The sequence below is a fragment of the Hemiscyllium ocellatum genome, chromosome 45 (assembly GCF_020745735.1).
Source record: "Hemiscyllium ocellatum isolate sHemOce1 chromosome 45, sHemOce1.pat.X.cur, whole genome shotgun sequence".
NCBI lineage: Eukaryota > Metazoa > Chordata > Chondrichthyes > Orectolobiformes > Hemiscylliidae > Hemiscyllium > Hemiscyllium ocellatum.
In genome coordinates, this window is record NC_083445.1 from 14,620,212 (window position 1) to 14,643,356 (window position 23,145).

Consider the following 23,145-nt stretch of genomic DNA (forward strand, 5'->3'; position numbering starts at 1 on the left):
ACCTTTGAAATCAAGACCCTCCACCTGATCTATATTACTGGCTGTCCCACGCTGTGAGGTTATGCCTCAAGTCAAAGCAAAATACTGCAGATGATGGAAATCCAGTATAAAAACAGAAAATGCTAGATAACCATGTCCAAAAAAAATCTTTCGAACTGAATAAACATTCCTCTCTCTAGCGATGCTACCAGACATGCTGAATTTCTCCAGCATTTTCTGTTTTTATACCCAAGAGTATGTCCTGTGGTTCTAGAGTAACCAGCCAGAGGAAACATCCTGCATCCATCCTGTCATACCCTGGAAGATCTCCTCTCATTTTTCAAAAAACCTCTACAAAATACAGATTCGGTTTCCTCAAACCTTCCCTCATAAGAGGATTCCACTATCCCAAGGAGTAGTCTGGTGAACCTGCACTTCCTCTATGACAAGTATATTCTTCCTGGATAAGAAGAGCCAAACACCCTGCACTTGAGGTGGGATGTCATTAATGCTCTAAACAGCTGCAATAATGTGTTTATTTCAGTACTCAATGTACTCTTAAATAATTGTCAACATGCCATTTGCCTTAACTGCTTTCTTCGCCGACATGTCAGCTTTTAGTGAATAGCCAAGATCTTTTTTCTAGGGTAGGGGAGTCCAAAACTAGAGGGAACAGGTTTAAGGTGAAAGAGGAAAGATTTAAAAGGGAACTAAGGGCAACATTTTCATGCAGAGGGTGGTGGGTAAATAGAATGAACTGCCAGAGGAAGTGGTGGAGGTTGGTACGATTACAACATTTAAAAAGACATCTGGATGGGTATATGAACAGGAAAAGCTGTAGGGGGATATGGACCAAATGCTGGAAAATGGGACTAGGTCAGATTATCCTAATCTGAATGTATGTTTGCTCGCTGAGCTGGAAGGTTCATTTCCAGACGTTGTGTCACCCTACTAGATAACATCTTCTGTGGGCCTCTGAGTCCGGAGGCTCACTGAATAGGTTACTTGGTATGGTGACGAAACGTCTGGAAATGAACCTTCCAGCTCAGCGAGCAAACCTACATCCAGAACCTCAACCTGAGCTACAAATCTTCTCAAAACTCATTAGGATAACCGGTTGGCATGGATGAGTTTCCATGCTGTATGAATCTATGACTCAGAGACAAAGAACATTCTAATCACTTTGGGCACTATAACTTCCTAACCTCTCACTGTTTTAGAAACGTTCTGCCTTTCTGCTTTTTCCCCTAAACTACCTTCACCCCTGTTCCAACATATTCCATCTGTTGTGTTCTAGCCCATTCACTTCACTTATACAAGTCCTCCTAAAGCCTCCGTGCACCTTTCACACAACGTATACCCCTGCCCAGCTTGGTGTCATCAGCAAACTTGGAAATATTACAATTGGTCCCCACAGCAAAGTTAAATTATAAAGATTATGAACAGCTGTGAACCTCGCACCGACTTTTGAGATACCCCACTAGTGACAACCTGTCAACCCGAGAATGTCTATTTATTCCCATTCTCTGTCCATACTGGGATATTCCTCCCAATCCCATGCACACTCATTTTATTCATGGGCCTCCATTGCAGGACCTTATCAAAAGCCTTCTGAAAATCCAAATTCAGCACATCCACTGCTCCTTTATCTACATTACAAGTAACATCCTTTACAAAACTCCAAGTTTGTCAAACATGATTCCCTTCATAAATCCATGCAGACTCTGTTCAACGTTACCTTTCTTTTTCTAAAGTATTCAGTGATCACATCTTACACAATAGATTCTAGCATTTTCTCTACCACGGACATCAAGCTAACAAGTTTCGAGATCTCCTTTCTGAAGGAGTAGAGTTACATATTCTATCTTCCAGTCAGCACAAGCCTTCAGAGAATCTGGAAAATTAACAGAACCACCAATGTATCCAATACCTTGATTGCTAATTCCATCAAATACTCAGATGAAGCTCACTTGATCCAGGTGATTGGTCAATCCTTAATCTAGCTAATTTATAAAGTACTACCACATTACTAATGCCAGTTTGATATCACTCTTCAGTTATGAGAATCCCTTGATCACCTGATGTAGCTGGAAGGCCTTCTGACCTTTCTTCCAAAGACAGATGCACAGTGTGTAATTTCCCTCAGAGTTCCCTGTTCTCCATTGCAGCTTTTCCTGTGCCCACATGAGTCCATGCTAACCTTTCCTCTTTCACATATCGAGAAAACCTGTGTTTAATGTTCCTAGTATTTTATATTCTTGGTCGTCCTCTGCTGGGTCCTAAATCGCTCCCATTTCTCAGGCTTATCACTGTTCCTGGCATTCTTATAAGCTCCTTCTTTTGGTCTAATACAAATTTTAACTTTCTTTTTAAATTAAGCATGTTTGATTTACCCTTCCCTTCTAAAATAAAAATTTGAAGAATAGGAAAAAAAATACAAATGTAAATTCAGAGCAAGTTAAACATTTGGCCCATCAATTTGCTGTGGCAACAGCCATGAATCACAAACGTCCCTTCATTATCAATACAAGTGTTTTCGATTCTCACAGCAGCTCCAGACAAAAGGGGCCCAACTGACATTGAGAAAGCAACCCACAATGTCAGTCATATCCTCATCCCCAGCACATCGACCAATCCCCATTGCTATTTTAAGACCATGATTTCATTCCTTTGGGTGAACAACTGTACCAACATGGATGTGAACCTACCTCCCAGGTCCCACCTGCAGAGGTTCTCGTCGCTCTTTTGACTTTGGAACTGCAATCTGAAAGGAAACAAGTTTGGTTTTATTGCCATTTTCAGCAGTGGGTTCCCTAACTCAGCAACAGACAATATCTCAAACAATAGCAAGCTGCGAGTCCCTGCCAGAAATGCTGCATCTTTCAGCATGGGATACATATCCAGGCCTAACATTCTCCCCCAGGAATTCCAGCCATGGGAAACAGAAAATAAACTACGGCAATAAAAATGGAGGGCAAAACAGTGATGTCACTTGGCTAGTAATGTTCCAGGGACATAGATTCAAATCCCTTCCTAATAATCAAACTAAATTTAACTTTGGACAAAGCTAGTCTCAGCAACGACAATGAGGAGAACCATCACAGATGATTGTAAAAACCCACATGGTTCAGCAACATCCCCTTAGGGAAGTAAATCTGCCCTCCTTACCCGGTTTGCCCAGTGTGACTCCAGACCCATAGCAATTTGTTTGACTCTAAACCATGCTCTGAATTAGGAGAAAGTGAGGACTGCAGATGATGGAGATCAGAGCTTAAAAATGTGTTGCTGGAAAAGCGCCGCAGGTCAGGCAGCATCAAAGGAACAGGAGAATCGACGTTTCGGGCATAAGCCCTTCTTCCTGAAGGGCTTATGTCCGAAACGTCGATTCTCCTGTTCCTTTGAAGCTGCCTGACCTGCGGCGCTTTTCCAGCAACACATTTTTAAGCGCTCTCGCTCTGAATTAGCCGAACAAGTCATCAGTTCAGTGACAATTTGAAATAGGTGACAATGGCTGACCTTATGAACATCTCATTAAACAAAAAAAAACCTCTTAAAGTAGCTCTACTCCAGCAGGGACCAGTCACCTGCTGCGTGGAAATTTCTTTTGACAGATACATGAATATGTAATTTTGGGTTCCAATATTTTGCCACCTTTTTAACCAGGTTACAGCCCTCCCTTTAAATACTGCAGGCAGCAAGCTAATTCTGGTTTAACTGCCAGCTTCTTCAATCTGGCTGATGGGTCACGCGGCATGGACTGCTCAATCATGTGGAATAGCTTGTTCAACCTTCACCATGCAGAAATGCAATCACCATTCAACACGCAATGGATCAAAGCAAGCAAAAAAACCTTCACACGTACATTTTAATGGATGTTAATGTTGGGTTATGCAGATCAATACTGCACAGTGTCTGCTCTCCATCTACCTCACAGAGCTGCAACACAAGGGGCTGCTCTACACAGCTTTTACAATGAGATATTGTCCACCTTCCCATGAGCAGAAAATGCACCTTCAAGGTGCAGCATTCAGACAGTGTTAATCGAACCTCACAAGAGTATAACCATACCACTGGCAAGCTCTGGGGGTCAATAACCAGCCACTTCTCTGTCACTTTCACAAGTTGCTGGGAGCTCAGGGGCTCTCTGATTTTGACAATCACCTCCAGCCGACCTCCTGTCGTCTTCCTGCCATCCAAGACCTGGGAGGAGTTTATCAAAAAAAAAGTTAATGACTTAAGGAACTCCATCAATGAAAGCAGCAAATGTATTATATTCTGTAGGAAGTAGACGGGTTGCGATGGGATGGACAATTGCCAATAACAAAAATACCATGCAGAGAAGGAAAACAACGATCAGAAAGGATGATTGATACAGAAGGCTTAAAAAAACCCATTAATTTCCGCTGAAAATCTCCTCACTTGCCAGCCACCACATATTGGAACTGTTTTGACATCCAAGACTACTAATGCAAAAGATTTTAGTCCTGTGCCAGAAAACAGTGAGGTTTTCTTGCAGTCACTGTCTGATCCCTCTCTACCGGCTCATCGCCTCCACACCAAAAACAACCCAATTAACATGCCTTCCCACTGTCCTGTCTTGATGGCTTTGAAAATCTTTGTTTGAACAGTACATTCCATTGAGCGTGTGCAGGAACTCGTGGGAAGAGAAAGCTGGACAGGAGGGGAAGGATTACAAGAGCCATCGCAGGCTAGCCTGGCTGACAGACCAGGAAGCTTGGCGGCAGCAGCTGCTTGAATTACTATTGCTGTGCCAGTTTGGAAGGTTGGGATGTTGTTTAATGCACAGTGCTCCATTCTAAATCACACACTGGGTGGGAGGGAGGCGGGGTCTAACTGCAATTCAATATCCTCTCTAATCCCCATGTGATCGGTTTGCTCCAGCCATGTCTCAAAGACAGTTCTTGTGCATCCACTAACTGATAGGAACTGAAGTAGATGATGCAATAAGCATGAAATTTGATCACAGTTGAGATGTACCTTATCTCTATCTAACTGCTACTGATGTGTATCCATCGATACCCTAGCTTCTCAAAAACTCAAATAGGAGCTCAATAGAACTGCAGCGGTTAGAAATAATACTTCCACTAATCAGAATATACTTGCCAACCAATTAATACTCTCCTGTCATGTAGTGTAAATTTCATTTTCCTTTTACCTTGGTATTCTTGTGAATTGTTCTCAGGAGTGCAAGATGAAACAAAATGTCAATTCTCAACAACACTCAAAAATCTATCAACTTCAATATTTTAAATTTTCAATTAACCTGCCCTTGACAAGTGCCACCAACTCCCAGCCTCCCAAACTAAGTACAGGTAGTTCTCTAATAAGGCTAAAGTTGCATTCCAGTGAAACCTCTCTTAATAGAAGATCGCTGAATATAAATATTGGGGCCTTCAAAGTTTGGGAGAAGATTTGTAGCTCGGGTGCTCGTTGTTGTGGTTCTGTTCGCCTATGGGGTTGGGAGCAGACCAACCAAAACTCTCATGATCACTCAAACAAAAAAAAATCAGCCAAAAGTCTAGCACAAAGTATAGTGCAGCCTGAATGAAGATTGAAATTATATTCATTAACGAAACAAAAATAAATTCAACACAGTACTTGTGAAAAATGTAAGAAAGCTGCTCCGTGTACATCCCCCTCCCAGAAAGCTGCTCGGCCTGCAGCTGACATCAGCACATGCACAGTACAACTCAGACTGGCGCACGTGCCAAACAGCACGAAGACTTCGGTGCAGACATTGGCACATGCACAGTACAAAGTGTGTAAACCAATTCCTGCTGGGATCACGTGATAGCAAACACAGGTAAGTGCTCTCGAAAATACCGCTCCCCAATTCTTCAGCGATGTTACAGCCAAATCGCGTTGCCAAAATGCCCGTTCTCCCAGAATTACCTGGACACCATCTCTTAAATTTTCCATTCTCAAAGGAAATACCTAGCCCGGTCCATCTAACCTATCCTCATGGTCCCAGTATCATCTTGAGACATTGGTGCTGCAACCCCCTTGAGATTAAATATATTTCTCCCAGAGTTGCAGTGCTCAAAACTGAACATAAAGTAATTCAGACAGGGTTTAACCACATTGAAAATGACAATGTAGAATCACAATGGCTACAATACAGAAGGAGGCCATTAGGCCCATCATGTCTGCGTTAACTCTCCGAAAGCAATTCACTTATATCCCTTTAGCCTAGCAGCTCCCCGAAGGTAGCAGCCAATATCCCATTAGCCTTGTTTTGGACCTAACAGTAGTTTTTAAGTGATATTTGCACTCGACGTTATTAGCTTCACACCAATCAGCAAACACCAATCTCAGATAAACAACCGGCCAGCACAGTGCTAGTTGTCAAGTCAAGGGGGATGCAGGCAGAGCTGGGTGCCATTTTTATATAGGGTGAAAGCTATTGCCATAAAAATAGTGATGTTGTCAAGAGGCAGGCAAATCAAGGAGGCCAATGATGTTATCCTGGTCTCAGGCAGGGCAGGGAAAAGGAAAAGTTATACTCTTGAATCCGAGACCGTAGGAATGAAATTAGGGGAGAGTAATGTCAGTAGTTACAGCTATGATTAAAAAGAGAATAATACAGAATGATGGTCACTGAGTGACAAAATTACTGGATATAGTTCTCTTGATGGATGTAGAAATATCATGGGGCATCCATCTTTCTTAAACCCCAATTAGTTCATTCATAAAACAACTATCCATTTTTGTGTTTGGAATTCACTGACTCGTGTTTTCATTGCCAGAGGATAAGGAATCCTAAGCAAGCCTAAAATGCTGTCTAACGATCTTCCCAGATACATACAGTTCACAATTTTATCAGATGATTTAGTGGGGTTTTAATGGATCCTCAAAAAAGTTTCAACCAAAACATCCACCCACTCCCAAAGCCCCAGTTTCCGTATCTGCAGGGATCTAACTGGTAATTGGGAATGAAACAGAGTGTCTTGGGATGTTGGCCATATACACTCGTCACTACGTTTTGAAACCTCACCTCCAGAATTTCACGAATCTCACATTGTGACTCCAGTTTTTCCAACTTAAGCTGAGCTGTTCCCACAACTTTGTCATTCTTGAAAATACCCCTGTTAAAAGAAGAAAGGAATTTGATCTTCCAAACGCTAAAAAGTTGAGTATTAAGTTATATGGAAATGGAAAATAATTGCTGAAATTAGAGTAGGGACATAGAGTAAGTGTGTATTCAAATCTGACAAATGGGAATCCAATGGGGGAATGTGCTCAATCATATACTTTCAATTTAAGACAGATAATCTGGAAGCAGTGCTTAATGGTGACAGATTGGGAATTGTACAGATGTAAAGAAATCTGGGTAGGGTTAAGAACACATCACTAAACTAATACAAAAAGTAATCAAAACAATCTTATACAATTTTATTCTCTTTTAAGGGGAATGGGTATATGAAATGGAGTGGAAAACTCGCCTCATTTGTAGAGACTCAATCGAACGTCAATCGGACAACAGCATTTAGTTCGAGACTATATTTTAGGAATCAAAATCAGTTAAACAGCACATCAACTGACCTTTCTGTCCACACAGACTAGACACTCCAATCTGATCTAGTCCCATTTGCCAGCATTTTGCCCATATCCCTCTAAACGTGACCTTGCTCTGACAGAGTATTCGGATTTGTACCAGCCAACAGTTAAAGCTACTTAAAAGAACCTCTTGACGAAAGGACAACATTAAAAACATGCTCATACCCTTTATGGAGTATTTCAAATTTAATTCCTTTGGTCTGTACCACTCGTTTGAATGCACGATGTCCCCGGTTGATGTTCAGCTTAAAGTGCTCGTTAAATTCTAGTAGACAATTAAAAGCAATTATTACAGTAGGATTCTCACAATGAGCAGCATTTGAGAGTAAAATCCTCACTCTTCAAAACAGCCTGCAGTGTTAAATGTTTGAAATGCCCCTGCAGCCATTGTTGTTAGAGAGATCAGGAATTGCCCATTTCACAGAGGAATGGAAAATCTTCACGACCATTGTTCATCACACCCTGTGAGTGCCACCCTTTGGCTTAATTCCACTGCCACTAAATTCCAGTGGGTCACTCTGACTGACCCTTGCTCTTTCCCAGCTCCACTCCCAGTGAATAAATTCAGCTGCTCGCCTGGCACTCTCCTCTAGCTGCGGCAATTGAGATTTCTCTCCAGCTCACACCCCAACAATCCAGTTGAAAAGATAGCATTTCTTTTAATGACTTCTGGGTGTTTCAGAACACAATGAACCACTTCATGAAATGTAGTCTGTTGCATTGTAGAAAAGGGGACAGCCAATTTCTACACTGCAAGATCTCTCAGACTGCAGTGTGACAATGACCAGCTCATCGGTGATTGAGAAACATGGGGAAGAACCGTTGTGAATGCTGTCACTAGTTCTTTCGCATCATCTGACAAGGCACATAGGCCCTGGTTTTCCTTCTCATTCAAAGTGCTTCCTCAATTCTGCACTGCAGTATCAGGCTGGATTAGGTGCCCGAGTCTCGATAGTGAGGTGCGAGCACAAAGTTCTCACCCAGAGGCAAGACTGTTATGACTGAGATCTCACTCAGTCCATTCTGATTAATCAAATGAGGAGCAGAAGAAGAACATTTGGTACCTTCAGCCTGTTTGATCATCGAATGAGGATCAATACCTCACCTATCCCTGATAAGAACAAACTTTTTAATGAACAAGGGAGTCAAATCTACATCAGCCTTAAAATATTCAATGACCCTGCCTCCACTATTTGCTAGGGAAAGCATTCCAAAACCCATAACCACTGAGAAAAAAGAAAATTCCTCATCTCCTCCTTAAACCTCTCATGTTTTAAAAAAAGGTCCCCTCTCCCAGTTCTAGCTTCTCCACAAGAGCTTTCAGCATCCACCCTGGCAAGTCCCCTCAGAACCTTGTATACTTCAACAAAATCACCTCTCATCCCTCTAACTTGCAACAAAGGTAGGACCAACCTATCTAACCGTCTCATTAGATAACCTACGACCATCCCAGAGTTCAGTCGTATGAACCCTCTCAGAGTCACTTTCCGTGCATTTACATCATTTCTTAAGTAGGAGACCAAATTATCTACACAGTAAAGCGGCCATGCAGCTGTAATTAACTTATTGCTTTATGCCAGATTTGCTCATTCAGATGGTAGCTTTCCAGTTGTACCTACCTGGACAGTTTGTGTTCTTAATCACATTGGTTTTGTCTTTCTGTGCCTCCTCCTGTTCAATAAAATATAATGCAAATTGTAACCTGCAGCATTCGACACAGCTCTAGAGAATAAAGGCTTAAACTTGCTTACACAAGGACTAGTGGGTGCTTATAGAACTAAAATTGTAAAGCAAAATCCAAAAAAGGACAATTTGTTTAATTAGGGTTAACTTTCAGACAATTACAACTTGTATTTATAAAGTATCTTCAACCTAGTACAAGTATCATTCGACACTTCACAGAAGCATAAACCAGATAAAAGTTTGTGACTCAAGTTAGATAAGGGGATATCAGGACAGGTGACCAAGAGATAGGTCAAAAGGAGGTTTTAAGAATAACTGAAAGTGAATATAGAGGTTACGAGAGAAAATTCCACTCCTTCAAACCTTGGCAACCATGCCTTCAGTTGCCACAGAAGGAGTGAACCGTTGGGTACATGCAAGAGGCTCCAACTGCAGAAGAGCAGACATCGCACAGGGTGGGAGTGTTGTAAAAGGCTGCAGCAACACGGGAATGGACAGGCCGAGTAAAGTTGCAAAAAAAAAGAGAGAAGGAAGAGAAGTTTTAAAAATGGAGGCTTTGCCAGACATTATCCATGTAGGTCAGTGAGTACAGGGGTCTGTGTCACTTCTCTATCTTCCAACATGCTCTCCATTACTCCCATGGGTGTTCCCTATTGGGGTTTGTTCATATTCACTCCTCTTCTCTCTCCCTAACGTACAGCTCTCTGATATGGTCGTCAGAAGCACATGGCCCATAGTTCCTAATATGCCAAGCCACAAACCATGTAGCTATAGGAAGAGGCTGAATGGGCTGGGGCTATTTTCTCCAGAGCATCAGAGGCTAAGGGGTGATCTGACTGAAGTTTTTAAAATCATGAGGGGCACGGATAAGGTGAATAGTCAAGGTCTTCTCCCCAGGTAGGGGAGTCTAAAACTAGAGGGCATAGATTTAGGGTGCGAGGGAAAAGATATAAAGAGACCTAAGGGGCAACCTTACCACGTGGAGGGTGGTACGTGTATGGAATGAGCTGCTAGAAGTGGTGGAGACTGGTACAATGACAACATTTAAAAGGCATCTGGATGGGTATATGAATAGGAAGGGTTTGGAGGGAGATGGGTCAAATGCTGGCAAATGGGACATTTATTTAGGATATCTGGTCAGCATTGTACGTCAGGGTCTGTTTCCATTTTGGACATCTTATGACTACATCAGTGATATTAAGGCTCTGGGACACTTTATGTTATGGTCCTCACAATGTTTTCTTTTAAAAAACTGAATAATAAGCCTCTTATCAACTAACTTTTCTGGGGACTAAAAAAAGAGAAACTGCCATTTTTGATCCTTCTTTTCACGAAAATAAAACAGTCTCTTAGAGTTAAACTGCCTTGTTAACGGGTGCAGGTTTATCTGGTCTGATTACATATGCTTTTCAATCCAAATAATACATATCTTCGTGGGATATGGCCCTTCATTCAAACTCAACCAGCTAAACCAACAAACTCTTGCAATACAAGATACTTACTGAGTTTGGGAAGGCAAATTCAAACTTGACAAAGGCATCAAGATCATTCGGTGCAACACCTGAACAGAATATTTATGGTTGTTATTTATACAGATTAGATTCAGCAACAGAGGACAATTTTTTTTTAAAAATTAGGGAGCTCATACCCAAGTCTGTTAAGAGATAGTGGTACACACAAGAAAGACTGGCTGTTCACAACACAATGCTTGAAGGAAAATGGTGTGTGAAAGTGAGCATCATTCTCTGCTAATGCAACGTACAGAAGAATTTATGCAAAACATTTCGCAAACTGCAGTAAGTCTGCTTGGGATTGTGTGTGTTGTATTATTCAGACAAGAAGCTCTTAAAAGCTCGACAAACAGCCTTGTTTGGAAGCAAACTGAGCTGGAAGGAAGGTCGAGGGAGGGAGAGCGGGAGTGCAAAACAGTTGGCACTGGACCGAGTAAGACAAGCAACTATATAATAGGAAACAAACTCTGCTGTGGGCGGGCTGGCTCCCTGTCAGACTAACAGTTACAGCAAACTGTAGCTGCACGTGGTGACACGTCTTTCTCTCATACCCCAGTAAAGGCCTCTCTACAGCTAGAGCAGGTAACAGGATTGGAAATTCCACAGCACATTTAATTACCTGAAGGAGCAGGCAGGTTAATTCCTTTGACAATGTAAAGAACCATGTCACTGTTTGAGAGCTGGGGAAAAATCCTGAAATAAAGCAAATATCAATTTTAAGTTGTATTGGTGCATCAGTTATTCGCCACATTAAGAACCGAGTGTATAATTTGGGCATTTCGCTACAGTCATGTTGCCGTTGGAAAAGAAGTGGTAAACTGATACACTGTCTGTCTCTTCCAGAAGTTCGGGTGGACACTAAAGGTTCCATGACTCTGATGATTGGGAATAACAGGGGAATAATCATTCCCACCTCAAATTAGTAAAACCAAAAAAAAACCAGGTTGAGTTGCTCAATCGTTTTAATGTGGCTGCGTACAAAGAATAAATGCCAATTAAGAACTGCTGCAATCAAGAAAATGAAATACTTCAGCGTAGTAACTGAGGTTTTTTGCTTCATTAATAGTTAATTTATAGATTAAAAACATTAAATTTATATTTTACTGTAACTGAACAGCAAACATCAGTATTTCTAACGTCACATTTGCGTTCTTCAATGTAAAGGTTTTAAATACACAGCTGACCTGAATCCCCACATCCCGCATTCTGGGTTCAAGCATAATGCTGCTACTATACAAATATGTAACTATATCCTCCTTACAAAGACTGCATTGCACTGTGAAGAAGATTGTGGCTAAATTTAAAGGAATTAAAAGGAAAAAAAGACCTGTAATGATACATCACTTGATCAAATAGCTGAGAAACAATTCAAGCCATTGAAATAAATTGGAGTCACTGTTGAAAGCAAATTCAGCACAAGCAGCAATGGGATAAATAAGACAGGAGCATGGTCAGGGTACCAGGAGAATTCCTCTTCTTCACAGTGTTGGCTGATATTTAGCATCCTCCTAAACCCACAAAAACAGTTGCTTGACAGCACATTCAAAATACAAACTCTCTGCTGTCTGCACGGATGTCAGGTGGAGTCACATTATTTATCCAAGTCCTAAAGTACGATGCATTTGTTTAACTTTGTTTTGAATGGTTAAGCCATCAACACTCAGATAATGTGAAGCTGTTAAGTGCTGCAAGGAAATACCACTCAAAGTTGTCCTATAAAGGTTTTAAAACTTTGTATAAAAACAGGACTTAAATGCATGCTATAGTTGACCTAAAATCTCTGTCGCTTCTACTCACTTTACTATTTGAAAGGTTCTCTCCTCCTGATGATACTTTGGGAGAGGATAGCCTTGGGCATGCGCCTGCTTCAGAACCTCAATGTTCTTTTTGCAATCTTCTGCCATTTTCTCAAATCTGAAAACATAAGCATGCACACACAACAAAATGATTACAAAGGAATTCAGTCGGTGTCATAAACATGTTGCTTATCACTCACTCACCAAAAGGATCTATGACCTACTCTTATACAACTTACAAGTTACCGAATCAGTAAAGTTTCAATTTACTTCTGCTTGTCTTCGGAGGCTTCGAAGCAATAGCATTTCAGCCCCAACACTGATCACAGAAAAGGGGTAGAATCTTTAGAAAAAACAACTGAGCAACCATGGACAACTTTTGACGAAATGTAAAATAAAAGTGCGACAGTTTGGAATTACAGCGATGAAAACAAAGTAACTCATCAAGACTGCCTAACCTTTCAATAAATAATCCAAAGACCCAAGGCTTGAAGTGGTTCTGTTCGCCGAGCTGGAAGTTTTTGTTGCAAACGTTTCGTCCCCTGGCTAGGAGACATCATCAGTGCTGTGGAGCCTCCTGCGAAGCGCTTCTTTGATGTTTCTTCCGGCATTTATAGTGGTCCGTCCTATCAAAGAAGCACTTCGCAGGAGGCTCCACAGCACTGATGATGTCTCCTAGCCAGGGGACGAAACGTTTGCAACAAAAACTTCCAGCTCGGCGAACAGAACCACTACAACAAGCACCCGAGCTACAAATCTTCGCACAAACTTTGAAGACCCAAGGCTTCTTGGTTAATTTAATTCATTTCCAATACTTGCACATGCAAAATGACCTGTGAAATTTAGGTGAACAATATTAACGAATCCAATCAGGACTGCCTCTGAAAACCAGGAACACTCAATTCCACAAATCAAGCAGGAAATCACAAATTCTACAATTAAAAGTGCACTGCATCCAGGAACTAATTTCTCATTTGTTAGAAATTCTAAGTTGCCATGTTGAAAATGTGAGAATACTGCAGTAACAAACTGGGAAATTAAAAGGCAGGGAGTCAAAAGCGGACAATAATATGTTGTTAAATATAAAAATAAACTGATCTCGTTTGTTAAGATTACTTAATTTTTGGCAAATCCATCATCTTATCGAAGGTGACAGTGTAAAACAGCAATTCTCATTGCTTTTGGGCAGACAGGATTACGTTTCCCAACCCAGTTCAACAGCAGTTCATCTGACAGGAGACTGATGGCCTTGTTTCACCATTACTGGGCAAGGATGGAATAGGGACACAGCATCAGGTACCAGAAGATTCTGAGAAAAAGACTTTTGCTCATTGTTCATGGTTCCATTGGAACTGCAATATTAAGTAATTTTTTTTTCATCTCACTCTAGATGGCTGAAGATTTTCTACTTTGCAATCCATTGTCAAGGATTTAAATCAGTACTCACTTGGTGGTCTCTGACACACTTCCAAGGTGTGTGTATTGCTTTGAGTACTCCATACACATCTAAGAAAAGACAGATAATACAAGACCATTAGTAGGCAAGTAATCAAAAGAGCTTTTCTCAGAGTACTTTCATCTTCAGTAAATCCCTATCTAATTGTAATTATAGTGAATGTAACTGTAACAGACTATATTACTGAAAGAGGCACAAAGTTTCTGCAGCACAGAGGAGCAATGAAGTATTTCAATAAATTAGAATAGAACTGTCTTCATTTGAGATAGCGTGACTTGACATATTCTCCTCACGTACCTTGCTGCATGGTTGTAGGATAAGATCTTGGAAACTGACCTGACGACATCCATCTCACAAATAAGTTAGCTCCAACGCTTCTAATTGAGTTACAGTTTGTTCAAATGTTTAACTTAGATGAGGTTAACGTTTACTAACCCGATAACAAATATAAACATGAAGGTTTATAGTTTCTTACCACACCTCCCCCACAATTATTCGTCACATCCACCACTTCTACTAAACATTATCTAATAATAGCGTGAGGCACACAGTCTGGTCACTAGCTTTTCTGCCTCAGAGAAACAAGGTGATTCAGTCAGTTTTGAACAGGCGTGCTTTTTTTTTAATCCCTCTCCTTCCCTCTTTCCACAGGCTCTGGTCCCACTCATGTCTGGTCACCTCTATTTCCTGACCCAGGTATTCAGACTGAAAACAAAACACGCTGGAGATCACGGTGAGTCAGGCAGCATCCATGGATAGAGAGCAAGCTCACATGGAGAGACTCTTCAAAGTTTAGAATCATAGAGACGTGAAGCACAGAAACAGACCCTTCAGTCCAACTCACCCATGTCGACCTGATCTAGTCCCATTTGCCAGCATTTGGCCCATATCCCTCCAAACCCTTCCTATTCATATACCCACCCAGATGCCTTTTAAATGTTGTAATTGTACCAGCCTCCACCTGTTCCTCTGGCAGCTCATTCCGTACACGTACCTCCCTCTGAGAAAAAGGAGCCTCTTAGGTCCCTTTTATATCTTTCCCCTTTCACCCTTAATCAATGCCCTCTCATTCTGGACTCCACCACCCCAAGGAAAAGACCTTGTTTATTTACGTTATCCAAGCCCCTCATGGTTTTATAAACCTCTATAAGGTCACCTGTCAGCCTCTGATGCTCCAGGGAAAACAGCCCCAGCCTATTCAGCCTCTCCCTATAGCTCAAATCCTTCGACCCTGGCAACATCCTTGTAAACCTTTTCTGAACCCTTTCACAACATTCTTCCAATAGCAAGGAGACCAGATGCTCTCTCTCTATGGATGCTGCCTGACCCACTGTGATTTCTAGCACTGTCTCTTCAGTACAGATTCCAACATCTGCAGTAATTTGCTCCTACCAAGTATTCACATGACCATTGCCAGATTATTTAATCATGGGAGTGTGGGGGATGTGGAGAAGCATAGTTCTAGCCATGACTGTCTCTCAAACTGCTACCCAGCAGTAGCTCCTGGAGATCAGAAACAGGCTGGGCTTTCCTCAGGGTAAATAGCAGCATCAATTACTGCCCTGGAGGAGTTCACCTTTCTCTGACCCCCTTGACATCTTGCAAGCTTCCAATCAGAATATCCCTTAATTGTCTAAATTCTAGAGCGTCCAACACTGTAATCTTTAATCTTTCTTTGTAAACGATTAGAATCCCTTGAAATTAATTCTGAACATTTCAAATTTACAAAAAAAATATTTGAGACTGAAATGACTGCTACATGAATGGCTGCATTTACCCATCCCAGGCAGTGACATAATGAGAACTATAAGAGCAGCAATAGACCATTCAGCCCCTCAAGCTGGATCCACCATTCGAAATCACGGTTGATCACCTACCTCAAAAATTAAACTTCCCCAAAATATTAGAGTTTTGTTGACTCTGCAGTTTAATCTTGATGTTTCCTAGAAACTGATAAGTTAATATAACTAATCTAACAGAGAACAAAGTCCTGAATATTGGGAAGAATAACTGCTCTGAAATTTAGAGGAATAAATATGGGTGTCAAGTGAACTTCATAATGTCAGAAACCTTGTTCACAAAGTCACTTAGAATTACTTAAATAATACAAGTTACTTCCTTTATGATTACCATGTTTTATAACAGCTAAAAATGCTGAACACAGCTTTTGCTCCAGCTCTATATTACTAACAATGTACAAATTTACCTCATATTGCTGTTTCAGCACCTCCATTAGTTGGTGGTATTGCTGTGCAGTTTTCTGAGGCATGTGCACTCCTCGAGTCTGCACCAGTACAAAGTCGTCCTCATTTTCAGGGGGCGCAGGCACCTAGTAATTGAATGCGAGTCATGAGTCATTTACTTTGCCATCACACTAACAAGTGCAGTCAGCATGTGTGCCAATCTGGCACTGTGAATCACCACTTACTCTCCCTATCACAATGTGGGCATGGGCATTGGTTGTAGATGCATTTATATGATAATGAGGTCTGGCTGCCACTAGAAACATTCGAGGAGCGAACCAACCTGCTCAACACTTCCTTGGTCTCAACTCCATGCACAGCAGCACAGAATTTTAAGTGTTTGAATTTATAAACCAAAGCCAGAGTGGCTGTGCATTGAATGTCCAGCGATTCATTCTGTCAACGTACGTGGATGAGAGAGTTTGGACATGAAACCTTCGCACTGAATAGGCTACTTATATGCTACATAAACTCCTTTATAAGGTAAATTCTTGACTTGCTTGTCCTCTGTCGATCGCAAACTTCTCAACGATGTCATCACCTGCCTGGCTCCATACCCAATTCAATAAAAGATCCTGTCTGATTAATTTCAGTTCATCACACACTCTTCTCAACAAAAATTCCACCCTGGCCAAATCATAAACAGCATCTTTTGTGACTGTTCTCCATTCTCCGTTCTCTGCCCTCCTTGCTTTCTCTCTGCATTGCTCAATGTTTTACAATTTCCCCAGTGTGGTTCCATTCGAAGGCAGCAGCCACACAACAATGCCTTTTCACTGCCCCTCTATAGATCAGTATGCTTCTGGAGTTCCTCAGGGATATTCCCTTTGGCCCCTTCTCTTTGTCACATTGATATTCTCTCCAAATGGCATCACCCACAAACAGAGGATCTGTTTCTAAGTGCGCCAAGGAGACTGAGCTCTATTTATCCATCATCCTGTCAACCTCTTGTACGATCGGACTCCTTGTCTAGATATCCAATCCAATTTTTTTTCAACTGACTACTTATTTCTTTCAGCTACCCACCCCATGAAACTCAGGCCTCATCTCAGACCCTGGGCTCACTCAACCCAAACTAGGTTCTGTATATTTTGCGATTCTGTTCAACCCAGGGCTCAGGTACATCCTATTGTCAAAGCTGCGTGCTTCCACCCCCGCAACATTTCCCACACCCAGCCCATAACACTCCCAGAAGAAACGAAGGAAAACAACTACGTTTATGTAAAGTAAACAAGAGGGCTAGAGAAGAATCATCAGGTCTGGCAGCATCTGTGCAAGTGAGACAAACAGAGTTAACCAGAGCTTCTCCAGCACTGGCTGTGATTTTTATTTCCGACCTCCAATACCCACAGTATTTTGTTCTCGATGAATTGCATTTATGCAGTCTCTTTCACTACCCTGAAGATACCAATGAGAATGACAGTAAGTTCAGTAACTCTGAAGGGTTTTGCTTACAGAAAACAGAGTGGCTGATTTGCACTTAGCGAGGTCCACCAATGGGCTAACGAACAGTAATATTTAGTGATGTTGACAGAGATAAACTTTGAGAAGAAAACTGCGTCCAAAGCCTTTTTCCATTCTTCCCCACCTTCCTACTCCTCCTCCTCTCCAAATTTCAAACTTGTCAAAGACCTGACACATGGGCCAGATTTCTCCATAACTTTATCATTCTTATTTGCTTTTCATGCCTCTCTTTTTTTTAAATCAAGCGTTTTGTAATTTGTTGCATGTTTATAGGTGCTCCAGAAGAACAAGTTGTTTTTGTTGAACTGTTAAGACTCCCTGTCAATTCGAACAGGGTACTGAAGGGCAAATCCATTTGTTGGAATTGTACTTTGGCAGGAGGAAACAAAACTTAATTAATTACTGCACCGCAAGTGAAAAATCTTCTGAAAATCAAGAACACTTGAATTCCACTTCCAAAGTAGTCTACAATGACAGTGCAAGACATCAAGGTGCATTCTTGAGAACAGCACACTAATATCATTTGCGTTTCAGCACGTATCAGTTTTCTTTTAAAATTCTTCTCCACTACTTCATGCTTGAGAACGTACCAGGAATAATTGTTTTAAAGAGATGATTCAGTGGAACAGCATGTTTATTATCTGATCAAACCAGGGTCACAGTATTTCATGCAAAGATGATATGGAGTTCGGCACTGTTTGGTCAGAAGGCAGCTCTGTCAAAGCTACATCAGCCATGGGTCAGTGAGTCAAACCCTCCCCTCGGAGTCAGAAAGCCAGGGACTCAGAACCCTCTCGAGAAAGCTGAGCATAGTCCAGACCGATACCCAGCACAGCACCTTGAGGAGCACGACCTTGTTGGAAGTGCTGTCTTTCAGACGAGACATTCAATCAAGGCCCCCTTCGTTCTTTCAGGTAGCATAAAAAGATTCAATGGCATGATTTCAAAATAAAAAGGGAAGATGGCGCCATTTTTCCGTAACCAACACATGAAAAAAAAGTGAATTGCTGTTAGAGAGAAAATTCGTTGCATGCAAATCAGGTCAGACATTTCCTGCTTTACCACAATGATGACTGCACAAACAAAAGGGTTTCATTGGCCAGAGAATATTTGAGGACATCTTGTGGTTATGTTGGTTTGATATGAAGCATTCCTTCCAACAAAAAACAAACTTGTGCAGTTACATATGGGTGCTTAGACAACTCACAAAGTTAGTTCTTTTACCTTGGTAATATCTACAGGTAGCCCACCCTTGGCAGCCTCGATCATGGGATCCAACCCTTTTGCCTGCCGAAGATACAGCTTTGCTCCTTCCATGTCATTCTTCTGCTTTGTACGGAGTGCTGCCTTCATGAATTGTTTCTTCCTGTTCTGCAAGAATTCCAGCTGCTGTTGGGCTGCATGGTGGAATGAAGAGATGAAAGAGTTTCAGGCTTTCAACAATTACAGGTGAAGAATGAGAGGAGGTGGGGGGGTTGTGGTGCAGTGGCAGGGCTCCTACCTGACCTGCAACAAGATGAAAGGGTTTAGCCCAAACAAATTTGAGGTCTTCCAACGGGCTGTAACTAGAGTAAAAACCTTATGCCACACTGATCACAGAAACAAGAAGCTGCAGAGTTCAACCTCCAGTCTGGGCTTTGTTCCGTTAAAGCAATCCTAAGTGACAGATGAGTCTTGCAAATTGTTTTCAGTATACCTGGGGTAATAGAGAAGTGCGGAAGGGGGAGAAAAAAACAGAGGCTTTTTGAAAGTAACCCTAGTCATAAGGTCTCTGTTGGAAAGTGCACGCTGATATCTGGATCAAACGTGAGCGAGATGCCTTCCTTAATTAAATGTTGGCAGACTATTTGACTGTGTTTACAGGTGAACAATAAGAGGATCTTTTGTGGCATAGCATCGTGCCCCGGCCAGAGACAGACAGTCTTGAGTTCATGTCCCACCTATTCTAGAGGTGTGACATATAAAACGTTCAAACTGGCTGATCATAAAACTGTTCACAAGTGAAGAGTCGACATTTAGGCAAAGTACCAGGGACCGAGTCTCTCAAGTAATACCCACGGGACACCGAAGATATTTTCTCTTCTCTTCACCATTCCAAGAATGGCGTCTAAAATGTTGGCTGTTAACAGTCACCAGATAAACTAGCTTAAATTGGTTTGCAGTGTTATGTTTTAAGCTTTGGATTTGGCTATTCACCAACTGTTACCTTTGCTGGGGAGTTGCTTTGTTGCTGGATTCCCAGTGTTAGCGGGGGCTGCTGGTGGAGCTCGTGAGGCTGAAGTCTTGGGCCATGTTTGTGGTGCAGCTCTCTGAGCAGGTGCCTGCTGTACTGGCTTCAAGATCATTATTGGGAGGAAAACAAATTTCATAAAGTTACACATGATTCTGTCTCTGCAAAAAAATAAAATCTTGACTCAAATGTTTCATTAAATGCAGGAAATAAAAAAGAAGAAAAACAAGGACAATTCTAGATTTGGAGTAGCCTTAAGAATTCATGCAAGTTAAAAACATTTGCAATAAAGATGCAAATTTCAAAAATAAAAAGGACAATGACTTTCCCTTAAACTGATAAAGTTAATAAAATCTGCTTGGCCTTTTTGTTGAGGGGTATCATAAAGCTGCAGAGACTCTGGATCACATTATTTTGCTGCCGAGTGGTGGCTTTATCAAAATGCTGGAGAAACTCAGCAGGTCGAGCAGCATCTGTGGACAGAGAAATAGATTTAACACTGACTCCAATGCAACTCCTCTTCAGAACAGCAAGAGACAAACTGAACATAAGAGGAAGATCCCAGCTTTAATTTACTGAATAGAATCATATAATCCCTACTGTGCAGAAACAGAGCCTCTGAAAAGCATCCCACCCATACCCAGAGCCCCAATCTTACCTCCTAACTCTGCATTTACCACGGCGAAGCCACCTAGCCTGCACATCCTAGACACTATGGACAATTCTGCACAACCAATCCACCTAACCTGCACATCTTTAGACTGTGGGAGGAAACCAAAACATCCAGAGGAAACCCAAGCAGACACGGGGAGAACGTGTGTAAACTATACACAGTCACCAGACATGGAATCAAACCCAGGTCTCTGGCGCAGTGCTAACCATTGCATCACCATGCCATCCTGAGGGATGGTATACAAATATGGTGGCAATATTTATCACATTTTCCTTCTTTTGAAAGTGCTCCTTCTTACATCCCTGGTTATTCTAAATTCTTTGCAAAGGATCTCTGCTGCCTCTCTCCAATTTTGCACTATGAAGGAGTACATTTTGATAGTGAGACAATGTAATTTCCTAGCTGTAAGTCTTCAAGCGTGCAGAGGGAATGCACAATACCCATCGGAGCATAATACATCTCGGAATAAGAGTTTTGAGTTATTTTGGAAAGGGAAGCAAAGTATTGGTTAATCTAAGTCACACAGCAACTTTGTTATGCAGCAACACAAGTGAATTACTAATTCTAAATCAAAGGAATTATCAATCATAGCAGCTCACAAATGGGATATGAACTGATTTCAAAGAGCAGAACATTTAAAGATTCAAAAATGAGAGATGGACTGACAGCTCTTTCCATGCCACTATCCAAGGCGTACTTACCTCATCATCCTCATTATCATCATCATTCACTTGCTGATTGGCTAACTTCATGGCACTTTCCAGCACCCCCACAATACTTTGATCCTGTGCACCGTTCTCTGCTCCCTGAAGCGGTGGGAAACCTTGTGGGAGATGGGGAGTGAAGAATGAAAACAATTCACTGCCTAATTTGGCCACCATCTCTGCTAGCATCCTGGCGAGGTATCAGCAATCAGAACGGATGGTCATTTTTATCATCTTTCCATTTGTGGTCAGGTGGAAAACGTGTAAACTCCACACAGATAACCAAATTTATGTTACGACTTGCCTACTAACTTTTAAGTAAATTAAGAGAACTATGGGACTTCCAAAGAGAATAAAGTAAGAAGATTCCATAGTTTAGAACAAAATAATAAACTGTACTATACAGCATTGAAATAGAAATATAGGACCTACACAGAACTTTCATTAACACTCAGAATTTAACATGGTAAATATGGAGAAGACAACAGTGACCTACAGCGGACTTCAACTAGCCAAAATACTCAAGATGGATCCTATCTATTTCTCAGCTATTATCTCCCAGACAGTAAATGACACAGTGGATCATCAAATCTCAAACATCACATGGGACTACAAATCTTTACATTTCTCAACCTGGCCTTTATACTCTCTCAAGAACCGCGTGAAAAACTACACTGGTTCTGATCAATTACCATCCTACCTGGGTCTAGCTACCCAAATCCAAAATTGCACTCCATTACTTCTTCATTGACACCTAGCCTCACTGAGTCTGTCTAGCCTCTGGTTTTGCTCAGTTACATGAAGTAAATACTGACAGGGAGCTTTTCAACCCTCACTCGCTCAGCTGCCCTGAAGTAATAGTGCTCACAGAGCTCTTCCGAACCTTTCCCTACTCAAGGTGGACATTCTCATTACCAATGCACTATGGTGTGACTGATATGGACACAAGTCTATGTTGTTGCAGTTGCAGAATCCCTGTTGCCCGAGTTTCTAACAGGCAGAGACATTACGGCTTTTAAAGCAGGACATAGATTTTCCAATTATCTTTCACTGAAAGATAGAGAAGTAAATTTGCATTTTCACTTCCACACTCACTTTTCCAGTAAACTAACTGCTCGGAGTTTGAGTGCATTGGATTGAGAACAGTAAAGAGAAGCTGGAGGAGGGACAGCAGAAATAAACAACTTAAACATCAATGGTCACCGAGTGACACCATGTGGGCAAAGTAACTCCCTGCAATACAACTGCCAGAAACACATGAAACAAGAGGATAAAAGTGCACCCAATTTATTTGATTCATTCAGATAATAAACTCATTCTGGTGAATTACCTCTCACTAGAAATAGAAGCTATGCGGTTCAGTCTATCAAACGGTGATTGCTAACTGTTTTGGATCTCCTGTATTCAATACTTCCTAATGACATAAAAAAAGCAACAAATTTCAGAAGTTATCTTCTCCTCACTAAGCCCCCCCTAAAAAAACCCCAAGTAGTTTCAATTAACGTTCTTTATACTTTCTTTCTCATGATGTCCTGTCCAACAGCACTGCATGATTAAGATAAATTAAAATCTGCTTCTTACCAGGTGGCACTGGGAGTTCACTCAGATTAACGTTCCTTCCTCCTTTATATGCACGTATGGCCTCCTGGTATTGCTGGAAGATCAATTAAAAACAGTTGCTATTGCCTTAGAGCAGAGAACTGTTACGGTGACTTTCTGCCCCAGCCACCACCAGAAAGGATTGAACCAGCCTTGCATCTTTCCATTGCATCTCAGGTTTCCAATTAATACAAGCACTGAAATGTTAGAACTGCTCACGAGGCAGAGG

General features: G+C 41.5%; 1 protein-coding gene across 1 annotated transcript in view; it reads right to left on the reverse strand.

The window, feature by feature from the left end:
- The window catches only part of cc2d1a (coiled-coil and C2 domain containing 1A), a 71,572-nt gene that overhangs the window by 26,326 nt on the left and 22,101 nt on the right, over positions 1 to 23,145 (reverse strand). The window contains exons 11-24 of the mRNA XM_060854911.1: positions 22,899 to 22,971; positions 21,315 to 21,436; positions 19,917 to 20,043; positions 18,935 to 19,107; positions 16,210 to 16,332; positions 13,995 to 14,053; positions 12,549 to 12,665; positions 11,371 to 11,444; positions 10,743 to 10,801; positions 9,177 to 9,228; positions 7,723 to 7,822; positions 6,995 to 7,085; positions 4,048 to 4,179; positions 2,688 to 2,743 (exon numbers count right to left, since the gene is read on the reverse strand). Coding sequence (XP_060710894.1) covers positions 2,688 to 2,743; positions 4,048 to 4,179; positions 6,995 to 7,085; positions 7,723 to 7,822; positions 9,177 to 9,228; positions 10,743 to 10,801; positions 11,371 to 11,444; positions 12,549 to 12,665; positions 13,995 to 14,053; positions 16,210 to 16,332; positions 18,935 to 19,107; positions 19,917 to 20,043; positions 21,315 to 21,436; positions 22,899 to 22,971 — 1,358 coding nt within the window. The remainder of the gene's footprint in view (positions 1 to 2,687; positions 2,744 to 4,047; positions 4,180 to 6,994; positions 7,086 to 7,722; positions 7,823 to 9,176; positions 9,229 to 10,742; positions 10,802 to 11,370; positions 11,445 to 12,548; positions 12,666 to 13,994; positions 14,054 to 16,209; positions 16,333 to 18,934; positions 19,108 to 19,916; positions 20,044 to 21,314; positions 21,437 to 22,898; positions 22,972 to 23,145) is intronic.